Source organism: Chelonoidis abingdonii, chromosome 4, assembly GCF_003597395.2.
Source record: "Chelonoidis abingdonii isolate Lonesome George chromosome 4, CheloAbing_2.0, whole genome shotgun sequence".
In the NCBI taxonomy this organism is placed as follows: Eukaryota; Metazoa; Chordata; order Testudines; family Testudinidae; genus Chelonoidis; species Chelonoidis abingdonii.
The window spans coordinates 89403512-89422698 of record NC_133772.1 but is presented as its reverse complement, the minus strand read 5'-3'; the positions used below and the strand labels follow the sequence as shown (position 1 = coordinate 89422698).

At 40.4% G+C, this 19187-nt stretch overlaps 1 protein-coding gene across 1 annotated transcript in view; it reads right to left on the bottom strand.

The window, feature by feature from the left end:
* Positions 1-19187, bottom strand: part of EHD4 (EH domain containing 4) — a 76476-nt gene that overhangs the window by 44837 nt on the left and 12452 nt on the right. Inside the window, exon 2 of the mRNA XM_032793847.2 lies at positions 6201-6377. Within this exon, the coding sequence (XP_032649738.1) occupies positions 6201-6377 (177 nt within the window). The remainder of the gene's footprint in view (positions 1-6200; positions 6378-19187) is intronic.

Sequence of the window (19187 nt, the reverse complement as noted above, 5' to 3'; positions counted from 1 at the left end):
CCCAACAGCAGAAATAACAAAGGAAACAATGCACTAAAAAGCACAAAACTGGCCAGATTCTGAGGAACAACACTATACAGGCATCAACTGTCAAGGAAATACAAAAATGTAAACATACATCAGATGCAAGACTTGACCCCTAGAATATAAACTAGATGATTAAGAGGACAAAAGGAGAGCAATGGCCAATATATACAAGGCGAAAACACCTTCTTTTATTAGAAATATATTGTAGAGACTGAATTTTTTCTTAATCCACGCACTTGCACACCATGTCATCTTAATGTAGAAAGCCTGGTGGCTGTTCAGTGTCAACTAGAAAATTCAGCATCCATCTTATGAGAAAGAAGAACCTTTATTTCAGCTGAACAATGCTACAATGTTAAAATTTCTCCACAAGCCAAATGACGTAACAGCAGTGACAGGTTGTACAGGCAAAAAAGAGCTATAGTTAGATGTGGGGATAACACTGCAGATCACACAAGAAGCATTAATAGGCTACAGAAGAGGACAAGCTAGAAAAGGAGTGATACACAGGAGTACAAACTGAAGTTAGAAATGGCTGGCTGCAGTTTCTAGATTAGCCTATGACCTGAAGGCAAAGTGGAGCCAGGTTACAAAAATATTTCCACAAAGGTAGGTCAGTCTAATATTTCATATAAAAGTTTCAAACTGTAAATGTAACTATATCAGCATGATCAGTTTAAACTGCTTTTTATGACAAGTTTTAAGAAAAAGCTATGCTATGGACCTGAAATGCAATAAATCCTAGTTCTGAGATAACTCTCAAAGCATATTTGTCACATATACACCTTGCTATTGTACTTAACTGTCCAGAAACAGACATGCACCAAAACACAGGTTTACAAAGTTGTTGTAAAACACTGTTGTAGTGCCATAAGTACAACACTGAAACTTTCTTCCCCATTAGCACCATACATAGGATTTTCATTCCATGTTTTCCACATTTGAAATTAAACATACAAGCACAGAAACATAAGTACAAGCAGTGATATCAGACTATCACTACAAGTGTAAAAGTGAGATGTCTTCATCAGAATGGAATCAACAAGAAACCTTGGGTATATTGCAGAAAGAATCTTGCGTAGATGACTTGTCTGTTCCCAGTACACTTGCCAACCCTCTCAAAAGATAATAAATTAAGAAGGAGCAAATAAGTGCCATGCTACAAAGATCAATTTACCAACATATACCATCTTCCATTTCATGCATTCCTGATTTGAATGCATCTCCTTTGTCTACAAGTAGAGCAGTGGTCCTTGGCAAGAACAGACGAGGTGAAAACTGAAGCTGATGTACATTGGTCTGGAAATTAGAAGTGAGCCCAATTTTAGAAAGTCTGCCTAAAAAGCAGTTGCAGTATCTGAAACTGAAAACTAAGTTTTGCTTTACCGTCAGAAACCTACATTCAATTTTATTGAATAACCCATACGTAAAACTATGCTGAGAACATCAAGGCTGCTCAAATAAGCAATCAAAACCTCTTTCTTTTAAAAAAAGCAAATTAAGGTTGCACTTACATCCTTAACCCTACCTTCTGGTGTACACTGTATGTATTACCAGATAGCCTTTTAGTTACATAATCACATGCTTTTTCTCAAATGCAGATTAATATCATAAATTTTTTTCTGCAACCTTGCAGCAATTTTCAATCTTGAGTACTTCATCAGCACCTAAAGGCATGCTAACGAGGTTGTTTTTTAACTGAACAAAAAAACAAATACTGTCACTGCACCTAGGAACTTATTATTTAGTTTTAGACATGTCAACTACTATCAAGAGCAACAAAAAGTAGGGAAGAATAAAAAATAATAATAATAATGTGGCCAGTTAGGTTCATTATGTACAACTCTTGATGGTACTGCTGCATTCTTGTTTGTTTGCTAACTACTCTCAGTCACTATTTCCTCTTGACTGATGTAGGCATTGTGGAACACAAGTCTTTAAGAAAGATCTGAATTCTTAAAAAAGTGACATTGTATGGAATATTTGGAACACTTTGTGATGTTATTGATACTAATATTATAAAATGCAATGAATCTGACCAGATACGCTGTGTAAAGTATCTGCGAAAATGTTACAATTGGCCAAGTATGATAATCTTGTTTATATGTCTGTATCACCTTTGTATTATGAGTTATAGATATGTACAGTATATCTGTACTTCCAAACTTGTGCTGTGTTTCTGGGTGACACCCCCAGACATACTGGCATCAGCACTGCCTAGCCTGTTCGATGGTCCATCAAGGATCATCAGAGGTACAATGAACCCAGGGAAAGGAGCCAGGGGATACACCTTGTGAGTCAGCAAGACATGTAGGGGCATATGTTTATGGACAGAGAACTCAAAGGATTTTTCATGCCATGTGCTGTGAAACTTGTGTTTGGGACAAAAGAAATACAAGCCACATGGCAGAAGAATATAAAAGGCTGCATCTTCTTCATTTTGTCTCTATTCCTGCTTCTTATCTCTGGAGTAAATTTTCTACAAACTGAAGTTCTGAACAAAGGTCTGAATGACCCATCCAAGCTGTGGATGTGTTCCAGGGGGACTTTCAAATCAGCAACACACCAACACTGCTAACAACCTGATACATGGACTTTGAAGTACTTGCATATATGTACCTGCTTTACCATTTAACAACTCTCTTTTTGTTCCTTCTTTTTTCTTTATAACAAACCATTAGTTTTAGACACTAAAGGATTGGCTGGCCGCGCAGCATTTTGGATAACATCCAAACTAGTATTGACCTGGCAAGGTGGCTGGCCTTTGGGGTCAGAAGAACATTTTGCATAAGTGAGCAGAGCTTTTAAAGGCAGCAAAGAGTCCTGTGGCACCTTATAGACTAACAGAAGTTTTGAAGCATGAGCTTTCACGAGTGAATATAACTTCTCACTTTACTGAACCGATGCACCAACTGGAAGCAAGAGAACTGGAATGCAATAAAGGGGGATGTGTGATTTCTTTTTTTCAGCTTCTTGATAACCAGTGTAGGGAGCAGGAGCACTGTTTGCGACTTTACTGTTAACCACCAATTTTGAGAGAATCTGTTCTTTTTGCAGCCTGCTCTGACACTGGCATTTTCAGTGAGGGCTACCCCAGACACCCCAGGTCACAAGGAGTCCTGAAGTATTAGGATTGGAAGGCTGTTCCAACTCAATGGAGCAGCACAGAGCAAGGCCAACAAACATAGAAATGGAAAAATAATACAGTGAGATGCCAAGATTGTCAATACCAGTAACCTAAAGGGGATGAGGGAGGGAAAATAAGTAACAAGATCTGAGATATAGGGAAGGTGGAAGTTATGCGAGTCCTTGAATGCAAATTTAAGAAGTTGACACTTGATAGGGTAAGTGGAGGCAGTTGAGGGATTTGGAGTTAAAAGTAACATGGTCAGAATAACAGATGAATGATAATTTTTTGCAGCAATTTTGGACACGCTGATCGGGAGCTTGTAAGTGTCAGGAAGGCGAAGATTGCTGGCTTTTAATCCCATTGCAGTAGAGTATCTTGCACCATGACAACCAAAGCAGTGGATGTATTTTAATAATTTAGTCAGTAGCCATGTCTGACACATTTTCTTTTCAGCCAGGAACATAGCCTTCCTTTGGGGCAACTCAGGGGCTGAGACAGTTAGCTACAGGGTGATTTAGGAAAGAATCTAGGTCGTCCTATTTATGTCAGCAAATGTTCACTATTACTATGTGTCTGTTTAATCAGTAGTGTATTGCATAAGTACTGTTTACTACACACTTCTCATATACATGGCTTTCATAGATTGCCTGGTATACAGAATACTACACAGTACTACACTGTCTTGTGAAAAAAGAATAGAGGAACATGCAGTGGAGACCAGAGCTTTGGTCACAATAGCAAGCAGTGTTTGCTACAAAAATATATTTTAAATAAAGTTAACTGCAACCGCCCAGAGAGCTGACGTAGCTATCTACATACATTCATTTCTTAGCAAACTTACAGTCTGCCTGGCTTCAAGCAGACACAAACTTTCTTCCATGACTAAGAACTGCACTCTAACAGCTCTGCTGAAGCACACGACAGAGTTTATCAGCAGAACAGGAAGCACTCGTGTCAGAAGGGAATCAATTTAACTTATGTAGAAGTTAACTTAATTTGTCTTGCAGGTCCTGGCTTCCTCTTCACACCACCGCTGAGCACAGCCGGAAAACAAAAGAAGGCTGGTTCATGAAGTACTTACTCTGTCCACTGAAGTCACTGAGAATTTTAACTCAGCAGGGACTGAGGGATTTGACCCAATACATAAATACAGTCTATGTTACTCCTGAGGGCATTCTGTGCCAAAAAAATTAAAATTCTGCACCAAAAAAAAATTAAAATTCTGCTTACAATATTTTAAAATCCTGCTAATTTTATTTGTTAAATAAATGTGGAGGCTCCAGCATGACATTGGGGAGCACAGGCCACTGGCTGCACAGAGGTGGGAGATCACTATGCAGCTCCCCCCAGGACACGGACTCAGCAGTGAGGCTGTACCCAATCCTAACACAGCGCAAGGACCCAGCCTGTCCCAGAAACACCCCAGGTCCCTGCCCCTCTGTGTGGGCAGGCAGACTCAGCAAGGCCAGATTCAGATGTGGAGGGGCTTAATGTGGGGGGATCCAGGTGTGGGTTGAGAGGATTCTGTGTGGGGCAATCTGGGTGTGGGCAGCTCAGTGGGGGATCCGGGTGTGGATGGGATCTGGATCCACAGGGGCTGGTTGGGGGTTCTGAGTGCAAGAGAAATGGGACTCTGCAGGGAGGTCCAGGTGAAGGTGGTTGGGGTTCAGCGGGGGGGTAATATCAGAGTGGGAGGATAGAGTTCAGCAGGGGGGTCTGGGTGTATAGGGATCCCTCCCCCTGCAGCTGAGGAGTGATGGGTGCAAGAAGTGTGTGTGTGTGTGGAGTTTGCAGAGCTTCCTGCAGCCGGGGGAGAAATCTGGGGATGGGTTTGACCTGGCCCAGGATGCCATGCAGGAGAAGAGGAAGTCCTGTCCTCCTCAGCCCAGCTGTGACTAGCAGCTGAGCCCAGCGCAGGGTAGGAGCCACCAGCTGGGTTTTCCCCAGTCCTGCCTCCTGCCCCACAGTGATTTACCTTTCTGCCAGCTGCCTTGGGCACCTGAAACATACTGCTGGGGAGGGCTGCATGACCGATCTTGTAGCTTCCCTTTGCTTCCCTGTCAGGGTGTCATTTTTCTGCAGGGAACATAAATTCTGCTCATGTGCAGTGGTGCAGAATTCCCCCAGTGGAGTACTATGTGCTCCAGGTTGCAAAGCTTACAAGCAGTTAAAAATCTCACATTTATGCAAAATAAAAATATAACAACAACAACAACAAACCACCGAAACCTCAGTACTACACTGTTTTATCAAAACCCTTGAGGGCGGTCTTCATCTATTCCACTCGTCAAAATTCATCACTTGCAGCTTAGAAGTGCACACAAATCATGCGGAATTTTTCAAATGTTGTCCCTCTTAGGAGGTCTTTTAAATCTCCAGAAACCACTGCTCTAGAGGGCTGTGCCAGGAACTGTGGTATCCAGAGGGCAACACAAAAGCAACGATGTAAAAGAGCACAATAATGGATGCAGACCAAAACTACAACCAACCTGTACCCGAAAGAGCATAGCTGGTGTGGGGACACAGTCCCATTGGTACTTACGTTGGTGGCAATCTACACGTTCCACTCTCTAAGATAGAGAAGGCCAGCTAGGGCTAAGTCTGCTCTAGAGTTATGTACTGCTGAAACTCTCACACCCAAGAGATGTTTGGCTGAAGAGACCTTTAAGAGCTTTTTGTGAATTATTTTTCATAATGACAAGTCCAGTTCCTGTAACTGAACATACATCATATTTATATTTTTGTGTAGTTTGGATGACATTACAATGTTTGTTTACTGCCTGTTATCTCCCTTCACAGTCAACTGTTGTGATTTTATACATTCAGCTCCATGTTAAAAATCACTATATGGTATTTCAATCTTTAGATATTAATTTTTATAACAATTCCCAGTTGCTGGTTGCTGTATTTGAATATGCATCATTTGTATTGTTAGAAAGGAATATAGCAGAAAATGAGTAGTCTCAGTAAATGACACAGAGATGGTGAGACAGATGGAATTTAAAACTTTAAAACAAAAGGCCAGCAATAAGCCTGCCCTTACCTGTTCAGAAAAGCGTTTCCAAAGCGGCTGAGTTTACGAAATGGCTTCTTGGGGTCCACAACCAAAGCATTTCCAGGAGTACTCCCTTCTGTATCTCCATACATCACAGCAATGAAAGAATCTGTGGTAGGCTCTGGACCGATCCTCATGCCTGGAAAGTCCTGTTCTAATAAGTACCTAGGGAAGGGACGATGAGCAAGCATTTAGGTTAAAAAAAAATACTGCCAATTTCTTTATAATTATATTAAAGAAATAAAATTCAAGAGACATATACCCCCTCACGCCACCACCATCAGGGACTAACTTTTTATGCATTTCACTATTTTTCTTGGCTAGAAATAGCTGTCGGAGTGTAAAACTGGAATTCCAACTTTTCATAAAAAGCAGATCATAGAATATTAGGTTGGAAGAGACCTCAGGAGGTCATCTACTCCAATCCCCCATTCAAAGCAGGATCAACACCAACTAAATCATCCCAGCCAGGGCTTTGTCAAGACGGGTCTTAAAAACCTCTAAGGATGGAGATTCCACCACCATTCCCTAGATAACCCATTCAAGTGTTTCACCACCCTCCTAGGGAAATAGTGTTTCCTAATATCCAGCCCAGACCTCCCCCACTGCAACTTGAGACCAACGCTTCTTATTCTGTCATCTGTCACCAACTGAGAACAGCCTACCTCCACTCTCTTTGGAACCTCCCTTCAGGTAGTTGTACACTGCTATCAAATCCCCCCTCACTGTTCTCTTCTGCAGACTAAACAATCCCAGCTCATAGATTCATAGACTGTAGGGCTGGAAGGGACCTCGAGAGGTCATAGAGTCCAGTCCCCTGCCCTCATGGCAGGACCAAATACTGTCTAGACCATCCCTGATAGACATTTATCTAACCTACTCTTAAATATCTCCAGAGATGGAGATTCCACAACCTCCCTAGGCAATTTATTCCAGTGTTTAACTACCCTGACAGTTAGGAACTTTTTCCTAATGTCCAACCTAAACCTCCCTTGCTGCAGTTTAAGCCCATTGCTTCTTGTTCTATCATTAGAGGCTAAGGTGAACAAGTTTTCTCCCTCCTCCTGATGACACCCTTTTAGATACCTGAAAACTGCTATCATGTCCCCTCTCAGTCTTCTCTTTTCCAAACTAAACAAACCCAATTCTTTCAGCCTTCCTTCATAGGTCATGTTCTCAAGACCTTTAATCATTCTTGTTGCTCTTCTCTGGACCCTCTCCAATTTCTCCACATCTTTCTTGAAATGCGGTGCCCAGAACTGGACACAATACTCCAGTTGAGGCCTAACCAGCGCAGAGTAGAGCGGAAGAATGACTTCTTGTGTCTTGTTTACAACACACCTGTTAATGCGTCCCAGAATCACGTTTGCTTTTTTTGCAACAGTATCACACTGTTGACTCATATTTAGCTTGTGGTCCACTATGACCCCTAGATCTCTTTCTGCCATACTCCTTCCTAGACAGTCTCTTCCCATTCTGTATGTGTGAAACTGATTGTTCCTTCCTAAGTGGAGCACTTTGCATTTGTCTTTATTGAACTTCATCCGGTTTACCTCAGACCATTTCTCCAATTTGTCCAGATCATTTTGAATTTTGACCCTGTCCTCCAAAGCAGTTGCAATCCCTCCCAGTTTGGTATCGTCCGCAAACTTAATAAGCGTACTTTCTATGCCAACATCTAAGTCGTTGATGAAGATATTGAACAGAGCTGGTCCCAAAACAGACCCCTGCGGGACCCCACTTGTTATACCTTTCCAGCAGGATTGGGAACCATTAATAATTACTCTCTGAGTACGGTTATCCAGCCAGTTATGCACTCACCTTATAGTAGCCCCATCTACGTTGTATTTGCTAGTTTATTGATAAGAATATCATGCAAGACCGTATCAAATGCCTTACTAAAGTCTAAGTATACCACATCCACCACCTCTCCCTCAGCCTCTCCTCGTAAGTCATGTGCCCCAGGTCCCTAATCATTTTTGCTGCCCTCCACTGGACTCTCTCCAATTTGCCTACATCCCTTCTGTAGTGGGGAGACCAAAACTGGACAGAGTATTCCAGATGTGGCCAAATAGAGGGGAATAATCGCGTCCCTCGATCTGCTGGCAATACTCCTAATACAGTCCAATATGCAATTAGCCTTCTTGGCAACAAGGGCAAACTGCTGACTCATATCCAGCTTCTCGTCCACTGTAATCCCCAGGTCATTTTCTGCAGAACTGCTGCTAAGCTAGTCGGTCTCCAACCTGTAGCAGTACATGGAATTCTTCCATCCTAAGTGCAGGACTCTGCACTTGTCCTTGTTGAACCTCATCAGATTTCTTTTGGCCCAATCCCCCAATTTGTCTAGGTCACTAAAGTCAGAATAATGAAAGTCAATCCTTCCCTGTAAAAACACAGATAAAAACATGCAGTCAACTATAAAAGATTCACTTCAACAGTTAGGACTACTAAGTGACTCAAGCATGACTGCACAAAGTTGTAGCTAATTCAAGGTATGCTGCTGCACATGACTACTGCCAGCAAATACTGCAATGCATACATTAGGAAGTCTCATTTAGCACATGTGTATTTAAGTTTGTATTTGTGCAGCTAACAGCAACGCCTATAGAGAGAGGGTTTTTAAACTTGTGGAAATGGTCAGAAACGCAATCATGTGAAAACACCACCAACTTCCTGAACAAATCTGACTGCTAGCTGAATTCACAGTCATAGCTGCTGATTTTAGTAACATACATATGTAAATTTCTCTTCCGGTAACACTTGTAGAGCCAACACAAGAGGGAGCAGGAGATGAATTTGAGTCTGAATTGTGTAACAGAATTGTTCACTAAATTTCAATTGTAGAACTAATTTCTGCCCTCAGGCACATATACGTATCTCAGTTGAAGACAATTTCCTTCTTAGTACAGCATTGCACAATTATCTAGTACAGTGGTCCCCAACCTTTTTGTGGCCAGTAGCACATTCATGTTTTCAGAAGAGTGTGGAGGGTGCCAACAGTTTTTCAGGGCTTATTTTGTATTTGTACATTAAATAATGCGAAAAATGTATTTAATATTACATAATATATGAATCCATAAGATAAAAAGGATAATTTTACATGTAAAAGGTATCAATTAAATTATTCGGCAATTACTCTTTCACCTTACCATGTGAATTTGCTCTTTTTTATCTATCTGTAAGAAAAATTAAGGCATTTTTACAAAATAAATATCATAAACATTCGGTCCATTCTGCAGAGGCGGAGCGCTTTCTGTTTTTGTTTTGGTTTTTTTTTTTTGGTAGCAGTTCTGGGCAGTGCAGAGAGAAGCCTGAGAGAAGCCATGAGAACAGAGAACACTGGCACCTGCAGCACTCTGTCCCCAGCAGGCGTGGGGCCCTGGCATCTCTCCCCATCTGGGCACTAGGTGGGCCCCGCATCTACCGGGGACAGAGAACATCGGCGCCTGCAGCCCTGGAGTTCTCTGTCCCCAGCAGGCGCGGGGCCGCAGCTTCTCTGCAGCCCCAGAGTTCTCTGTCCCTGGCAGGCGCGGGGCCACGGCTTCTCTCCCCTGCTGGGCACTAGGCGGGCGCACATAAATGCCCCAGTGGGCACTGTGTTGGGGACCACTGGCCTAGCAGCATTATGATGGGTTTTCCATCTTCCACTGAATCACCAGGATAGGTTACTGCCAAGGGCAGGACAGCCTCCTTCACAGACCAGCTTAAGTGCTTAATTTCAGTGGAATTTAAGCATATGCTTCAAAGTTAAGGACAGGCTTCCATGCTTTTCTGAATGGGGAAGTATTCCCAATTTGAGGCCAATATTAATAGCAAAATTCAGTCTATTAAGAACATGCTTTTGCAGCATACACTGGCTTACCCATTTTTCCAGATTCAGAGAAGAAAAGAGCAACGACAATCAGCCTTGCTTAGCTTCAAGAAAATTGTTCTCTAACTTCCTGTTCATAACATGAACTGCAGAACTACGCTAGAAATACCCTTGAAGAGTTGCACCTACAAAAACAATTGAGGATTTAGTAGTTCAAGAGTCTCCATCAAACAAAGAGAATCTGATTAATCAAGAATTACTAGGTCCGTGGGTTTCCCACAGAATTGGTGTATTTAAAGCCAATTATGGCTAACTACAATTTAGGGCTCGTTTGTGGATTGCCACTGTCAACAGTTTAAAATAATCAAAATTGGACCTATCAGGACAATTCTTCAGCTTTACTGGCAGTACACTGCCCTGACAGCCAACAGCAGAATGCTCTGAGCATTCAGTGGGTGGGAGCCTGGACAAGGCTGCTCCTCGGGGGTCAATATTTAGCTATGGTTTGGTAGGTTGTGTGTCATTTTATAAAACAGCACTAATTTAATCTTACTTCAAGACTGCTGTAGCTGCATATACATTCCAAGGAGCTTTTCCACTTGTTAAACAATTCCTGCTTTACTCTCCCTTCAGTCAACAGAACCCAAACAACCACAGATTTGTAGGGTCAAAAGGGACTTCAGGAGGTCATCTAGTCCAATCCCCTGCTCAAAGCAGGACCAATCCTCAACTAAATCCCCAAATGGCCTCCCTCAAGGATTGAACTCACAACCCTGGGTTTAGCAGGCCAATGCTCACACCACTGAGCTATGCCTCCCCCTGAAAGCCTTATAATATTGGTACAAAGAAGTTAAATTCAAGGAACTAGAAGTATGATAGCTTTGAAATAGTATCTCTTCATCTGCCTCGCTAAACTTGCTTCAAGTAGAACCAAACATATTGTACAACCTACAGGGAACAACTCCATTGTCTTACTTGAGGTCTAAAATCTGGAGAAATGGTAGAGGGGAAGAACTACTATTTAAAGTGAAATTCTAACAACCCTTTGCTCATACAGACCAAAACCAGAAAGTTAACAAGAGCCAACAGATCAGAAGAGAGTCTCTCTCTCTGAATCTCCTATTTACTACCATATCAGAACAGGCCAAAGTCCGTCAACTACATTGTTCTGCTATCAGCAGTGACCTATATCAGCTTCTGCTTAAAGCACCTGCAAGACTGTACAACACATGACTATGTTATTTATTTGGTAGAAGTGAGGTGCAGAGAGAGAATAGTGTGCATTCTTGCGTTCAGGGACGGTCACTTTATGCCCAGATATATGAAAATGGACAGACCGTACACTATTGTAGCTAAGGTCTAAATACTGAAAATGGATCTGCACATCCCTCCATCCGCATGGATTCACTTTCAGCATCTAGTCCTTAGATAACACAATTACAGGTGCTAGTGTATTAATCTTTTTTAATCTAAAATTATTTGTATCAGTAGCTGCAGAAGTGAGTTCCATAGATCAGGTATAGTTTGCTTTCAAATAAGGATTTCCTTTTCACTGATGTTGCTCTTCTTCAAAAAGAGTCTCTATTTTTGGTTCTAAGTCTCCTATTTTGCTATGAATCAGCATTTCCAGAGACTCCTGCTGATGGAAAATGGTGATTCAGAAGATGGTGATACATACAACATAAAGCTTACAAAGTGGCAGCAACAATCTTAATCCCCAGTTCTACAAATCGGAGCCAAATAGATGAATCCACAGGTCTCTGGGGAGACCCATTGCGCAGGTGTCCACCAACCTAGACCAGATTACAGGATAATGTCCCTTAGATACTGTTACCGCTCATCAACATGTCAGGCACCCTGATGACAGAGGATCTGACCCCAGAGATTTCCCTCTCTCACATCTTCTTTTGCAATTTCTTTTTAGATATCTAGAGCCTGCTCAGGAAACTGCTGGGCACCTGCAACTCCAGATGAATTCAGTGGGAGTTGAACAGTATTGAGCACCTCTCAGGATAAGACCCTTATGAACAGATTTTCATTATAACAACACAAATGTGCAAATTCAAGATATTTCCATATTCACATACAATCGCCATGTGTGAGCAACTACCAAACTTGCACAGGCAAGCCACGGTAACTGCATCTACAACTTAGTTTCACAATTACACAACATTTTGAAAACCAAGCCATTACAGTAGCAATAATTTATACTTCTCTATTAACTTCCATCCAAGGATTTCAAATCACTTTCCACACATTACGCTTCACACAACTGACCGTATATACTATACTGATAGGCACACTAGAAATACTGAAGATACATATGTAACACTCTGGTAAGAGAGATATTATGCATATCTGCAGACAGGAAAACTCTCTGCCTGAGGCCAGGTCTACACTGCGACTTTAAATCGGTTTAATGGCCGATATACCGATTTAACGCTGTATCCGTTCACATGACGTCGTCATTAATATCGATTTTACCGCCTCCTTAAATCGATTTCGGAACTCCTCCCAAACGAGAGGAGTAGCGCTAAATTCGATAGTGATAACTCGGATTAGGGTTCGTGTGGACGGAAATCGACGTTATTGGCCTCCGGGCGGCATCCCAGAGTGCAGCACTGACCGCTCTGGACAGCAATCTGAACTCGGATGCAGCGGGCAGGTAAACAGGAAAAGCCCCGCGAACTTTTGAATTACATTTCCTGCTTGTCCAGCGTGGAGCTCTGATCAGCACGGCTGGCGATGCAGTTTGAAATCGAAAAAGAGCTCCAGCATAGACCGTACGGGAGATACTAGGTCTGATCGCTGTATGGGGAGACAAATCTGTTGTATCCAGCTCCGTTACAGAACACGAAATGCCAAAGCGTTTGAATTAAAAACTCCAGGATACACAGCGCTGTGTGACAAGCGTAACGGGAAGCCAGAGACTCAAATGGACGCTCATGAAGGGAGGGAGGGGGTACTGAGGACTCCAGCTATCCCACAGTCCACAGCAGTCTCTGAAAATTATTTGCATTCTTGGCTGAGCTCCCAATGTCTGTAGGTTCAAACACAGTGTCTGGCGTGGTTCAGGGAACAGCTCCTCAGTTTATTCCCCCCCCCCCACCAAGTGAAAAAAAAGGGAAAGATTGCTGTGCTATGGCGTTTGCTCAATGCACTCTACGAAAAAGGCGCCAAAGGGTTGTCTGCTGCCTTCACAAAGGGAGGGGTGAGGCTGTACCCAGCACCACTCGGGGCAATGTTTTCTGCCCCATCAGGCACTGTGCTCTCAACACGGAAGTGGGAACTATGGGATAGCTGAGGAACAGCTACCCACAGTGCACCGCTCCTTAAATCGATGGTAGCCTTGGACCAGGGACGCAAGCAATCGATTTTGTGATTGCACTGTGGATGCGCAAACCTGATTTTATAACATCGGTTTTGTAATATCGGTTTAAACTACTTCGAATTAATCGTGCAGTGTAGACGTAGCCTCAGTTTAAGTGACTGCCACAGACTTGCTGTACAACTGAGCCAGAATCCAGAACAGAACCAGATCTTGCCTACCAGTTGCAAGTTTTAGCATGTTTCCTCTCAATGTACAAACACTAGTCTCATCCATCCACATGAAAGGAGAGGGCAGCCTCACTAAGAATGAAAAATGATAGTGTTTTTTGTAATGTGTTAACATTATGTTAACAAAGGAAAACACCCAGATGTACAGTATAATGCCAGTGATCTTATGGCCTTGTCAGCAAAGATCAGTAGAGAAGGTGTCCAAGAGTTTACAGGAAAACTACTTAAAAATAGCATGTGTTTCACAGACAGACTAGTTCATGACACACACATCCTGTGGACTGCAAGCTTTGCTTCTACACGAGACGCAGTCTTTCTGCACTTATAATGAATGCTGTAAGGTCTTCCCAAGATCTCGTTGCAGAACTTGAAGCCAAACTATGGGAAACTTGATTTCAAAATTAGATGTGCCAAGGATTAGGTTGAGTTCATGACATGGTGATCAGCCTATAAAGTGCACTGCTTCAGTTATGCTGAACTACTGCAATAGCACAAGCTAACTGCTTCTCAGCAACGTTAAGCAAGGATGCTCTAGCTAGTAATTATTATGACATGTGGCGACACAATGGAAGGCTTCTTTCCTCCCTTGGGATCATTCCACTCAAAACAGCCTACAGTCACAAAATCTCTCCTTTTGTTTTATGAACTGGGCTCTTTAGTCCAGGCAGAGGATGTTTGTTTAAGTGTGGGAAACCTGCTCTGAAAGAAAACTCATGACATTTGATGTCAGTGAACGATAAATTTAATCTTTACAAGTCCACAGAGATTAAAAAGTATCATAAATCTTATCTGAACCATGACAGACACGGGGCCATTGTCAGTTCTTCTCCCCCAAATATATTCATATACCTTTGCAAACCCAAGATTGTATATGCTCCCACGTTTTGAAAGTGTAACTCTGACACAAATGTTTTAAAATCCTGCCTCAATGCTTGACACTGGTTACGGGGAAAAAAAAAAAGTTAAGTGTACCATTGCACCATTTGGTTAATACTGAATGTAATAACAAAGCTAAATTTGGCAGACTAAGGAGAGAAAGTTTTAATTCTGAATTTCCTTACCTTGATTAGTTTTTTAAAAAGTCAGACCCTTTTAGTTTTAAAATACATCTATTTAATAGTATAAAAATGCTTAAACCTCACATTGATATCAAAATGAGACACAATGGGATTTTTAGAATAGGGTAGAAATGTATTCGATCATTACATAGAAAAAAAATAAACACCACAGCTGACTACAAACAGGGTTAGCTCCTGTTTGATATAACAAAGTGTCAATTGTCCCCACTGCCCTCCACCTTCAAAAAAAATTGTTTTGTTTTTGTTTTGCAATCTCTTGCCAAGAGGTACTGAATGCACAATACTTCCTTCCTTCTTTATAGTAACCATGACAAATTGAGAGACTAATAGAAGGATTAAGGGTATGCTGTTACGCAGTTTAAACCTAAATAAAGATAGTTTTTCCTAAAAAACAAAACAAAAAACAAAACAAAAAAAAAACAGGGGGAGGATGATGAATAGGAATGTTTGCTGGATTTATTATTTGAATTAAAAATATATTTTGTTTGCTTTGGTTTTTAAATTATACACTTGAGACATTCTCTAGCAGTGTCAGATGCTCAAACAATCAATATTGTACTACTATACTATAACCAGACAGGATAATAAACAGGGTAGACAAAAATCAATGAATTTGTAAAAAATAAATAAATCAATCAATCAATCAGTTTTTTTGTATTTAAATTGGATTTGTTTGATAAAATGCTTTTTGAGGAAAAAACCTATCTAAAGATAGTTTTAATTAATATACATTATAGCTCAAAGATTTCTCATTGTGGAATAGGGATTAGAAATTATAATTCTACAGTATGAGACAATATATTCATGTAATGTTTAAGACCAGTTTTGTAAATGAGTTCCAATAGTTCATGGATTAGGGACCCAATCTTATGGGATTCCAGCGGCTTCTGTATAGATTATTTAGATTAATCTTTCTATCTACCCAATGGGACTCAGTGCTCGTCTAGAAGATTCCATCAGAGATGCTTAGTTTTGCAGTTCTCAGACTGCATTGTGTCTCCAGAGATCACATGTTTGTTAGAAGCAAAAATGTTTTTAAATAAAATAAATAAATAATATATAGAGGTGAGAAATAACAGACCTCAACCCTATTGTCCCTCTGCAAATTTGTGTACACAGAGTCTATCCTTTGCCTCTTTCCAAAAGTGCAAAGTTTCAAAAAGTTCAATGAATAGAAGATTGTCCAGATCTGTTCCACCCTGAACAAGGAGAAGTCTGGAGATAAATATGAGAAGGGAGGGACAGGCAGTAGAAACAAAGCTGAAACGGTTTGAGCAGCATATTCCAGAAGTCTTGAGGTCTTTCTGAGTGTAGCTTGCATTGATTTGAGATCTACCACACCATTCCCTCACTAGAAGGGAAAACCTATAATGGAAGTAGGCCGTAAAAGAGACCCACTTTGGGAATATTTTAATGAAGTTCCTCTACCTGTGGGTAAGACAGGCATGCATGCAAAATGCAAACAGTTCAACAAAGAAATGCAAGGCCTGGTTGCCCAAATGAAACAACATCGTGAGAAGTGTTCCTTCTCAGGAGGAAGATGTGTTGAAGATGATGAAAGGAACACGTCCGAACATACAGGATCTTCAGGTTGGTAAACTTTTTTATTTCATACTTCTTTCTTAAGGCCTGCCTTCCTTCTGGACTAGTCTTGAATTCTCATATTTGAGCAAAAAATATAGTTGTTACTCTATGGTACTATCATTTTAAATGCAGTTGTGATAAAAAATAAATAGCTGAAATAGGCAGATCTTCCTTTTACAATTTCACCTTTAAAGTAGTACTGAGTGTCAGCGAATGCAATGAGTAATACTAAATGAGCAGAATGGTAATAATAATTAAATAACTGCATTGACTTATTTTGTTTAGGAGAATCCATCCTCAACATACAGGATTCTGAAGACTATCCACCTTCAAGATCACCATAATTTTCTATGGTTTCAGAGTTATCTGCCAATGACAGTGTTTCAATCACATCATGTATGTCACATAGCTAAAGCATATCACCTGTAGCAAAAAGAAAAAGAAATCTCCATCATCCAGAAACAACCACAGATACGTTTGTGATAAGAACCAGCATATTACAAAAAAAGGTAATTGATGAAAAAATTGCCCAGTTTGTTTATGCAACAAACTCTCCTTTCTGTATGATTGAGAACCCACACTTCATTAACATGGTTCAGTCATTAAGACCAGGATTCAGTCCTCCCAACACAGCAAAAGTGTATAAAATAGAAACTGAGCAGTGTGCAAAAGGTCTAGACAGTAAAATAGCATTGTCCACAATGATCCTGTTGTATGTGCTTTTGTGACAACAGAAGAAGGGAATATCTTCCTTACAGAAACAATTGATGCATCAGGAAATGCCCACACAACAGAATACTTACACGAAATAGCAGTAAAAGCTATAACAAACGGTAAAAAAAAAAAAAAAATCAAATGTCTAGTATGCAGCTTGGTCACAAACAATGCTGCAAATGTATCCAAGATGAGAAGAAATTATTTAGAAGAGAGAGAAGAGAGTCCCAGGCTAATAACATAGGGTTGCAGTGCTCATTTGATGCACCACCTAGCCAAAGACTTCAGTGTTCCAGAAATAAAGGCTAATGTTGAAATTGCAAAATACTTCCATAACAACCACTTTGCACCAGCTGCTCTGAAAAAAGTGGGAGGAACCAAGCTAACTCTTCCACAAGATGTGCAATGGAACTCAGTAGTGGACTGTTTTGAGCACGATATCAAGAACTGGTCTAATCTGATGAAATCTAAAATCGTGAAAAAATAGATGGCACTATCACAGCCAAAGTTCTCAACACTGGGCTTAAGAGAAATGTTGAACACATGCTGACTACCCTGAACTCTATTTCTGTAGCCTTGAACAAAATGAAGGGAAAAAGCTGTTTTATTGCTGATGCTGTTGAAATTTGGAAGGAACTGAGTGAGATCTTAAAAAGAGAAATATGCAATGACAGAGTTAAATTATAAGCATTAAAAAAACGAATTGGACAAGCTCATTTTCTTGCAAATATTCTCAATACTCGGTACAAGGGTCAAACCTTAACTGCTGAAGAAGAGGAGTTGGCTATGACATGGACATCCAGCAGTCATCCCTCCATAATGCCAACTATAATAAACTTAAGAGCAAAGGGTGAACCATTCAAGAAATATGTCTGCTGATGCTGTTTTAAAGAGTCACACCAGAGAACTGGTGGAAGTCACTTAAGCACTTGGATTTAGAGACTGCTGAAGTGATAATCTCACTTTTAACAGCAGTAGCTTCTTCTGCCGATGTAAAAAGAATATTTTCTTCCTTTGGACTAATTCATTCAAAATTGAGAAATCATTTGGGACCTGAAAAAGCAGGAAAGCTTGTTTTTCTTTTCCAGATGATGAGTAAACAGGAAAATGAAGGTGAAGACGACTGAGTTAGCTGCAGAAGCCAATATTTTAAGTCTCTCATGTTGACCTGGCTGACATAGTCAATTTAATTTTTGGTTTTGTTATTTTAAATATTTCATTTAACCATTTTATTTAAAAACAATTTTAACAAAAAGAAACCTGACTTTAAAAAACTTGAATGTTTAAATAAGTTTAAAAACTCTTATGCTTGTTTTGTTAAAATATTATATGTTTGCTGTTGAAGAACAAAGTCCAGAATACAAAACGTTTTAGTTAAATAAAACAATTTAAATGTCTGTCTGGTGACGTTCTCCTCCTAATACAGCATGGCAAGAAAATCCTCCAAATATTAATGATTAACCCGTTGAATTGGAGATAGTTCACCTCCCAGTGACTTCATCAATATCTACTTCAATTACCTTTGGTAAATGAAACAACCAATCATTCATTTTCTGATACCGCTGTAAAACTAATCTGAAAAGTTTTCAAAATAAATCACTTTAAAAATGTATAGTCTAAACCTTCTACAAATGAAACCTACATCCATCTCTGAGTTGTGAAGAATATTTATTAAGGTTATAACAATCAACAAGGATGCACTTTTATGTAGAAATCCACGATTAAATCGTGTCTTCCTGACTCATGATTTAAATCAATTTGAATTAAATCAAATCCACCCTGATAATAAAACTAAACTAGTCATTTGCACTAAGTGAAAAAAGACTCAACAGTGTCAAGGGTGCAGCTGAAGTGTTACTAGAAATATGAAGATATTTGTTCAAATTTTTTGAAATCTTGACAGCTTTCCTTTATCTACTTTTATTCTGTATAAGCTTGGTGTTGAGGAGTTAGTGTTTGTGGAGTTTGTAAGGGGAAGAATAGCACGTGGAACCATAATTTTACATTTTTGTCAATATCCAAATTAAAAAATGACTATATACTGACTGTAAACATTGCAAAAAATTGCATTCACGTTGACTAAAACCAAAACTTTTGCACATGAAACTAAGGGCTTGGCTACACTTGGAAATGTGCAGCGCTGGGAGTTACAGCTGCGGTCGTACAGCTGTGTAGGAACAGCGCTGCAGTGTTGCCACACTGACAGCTACCAGCGCTGCAGTGTGG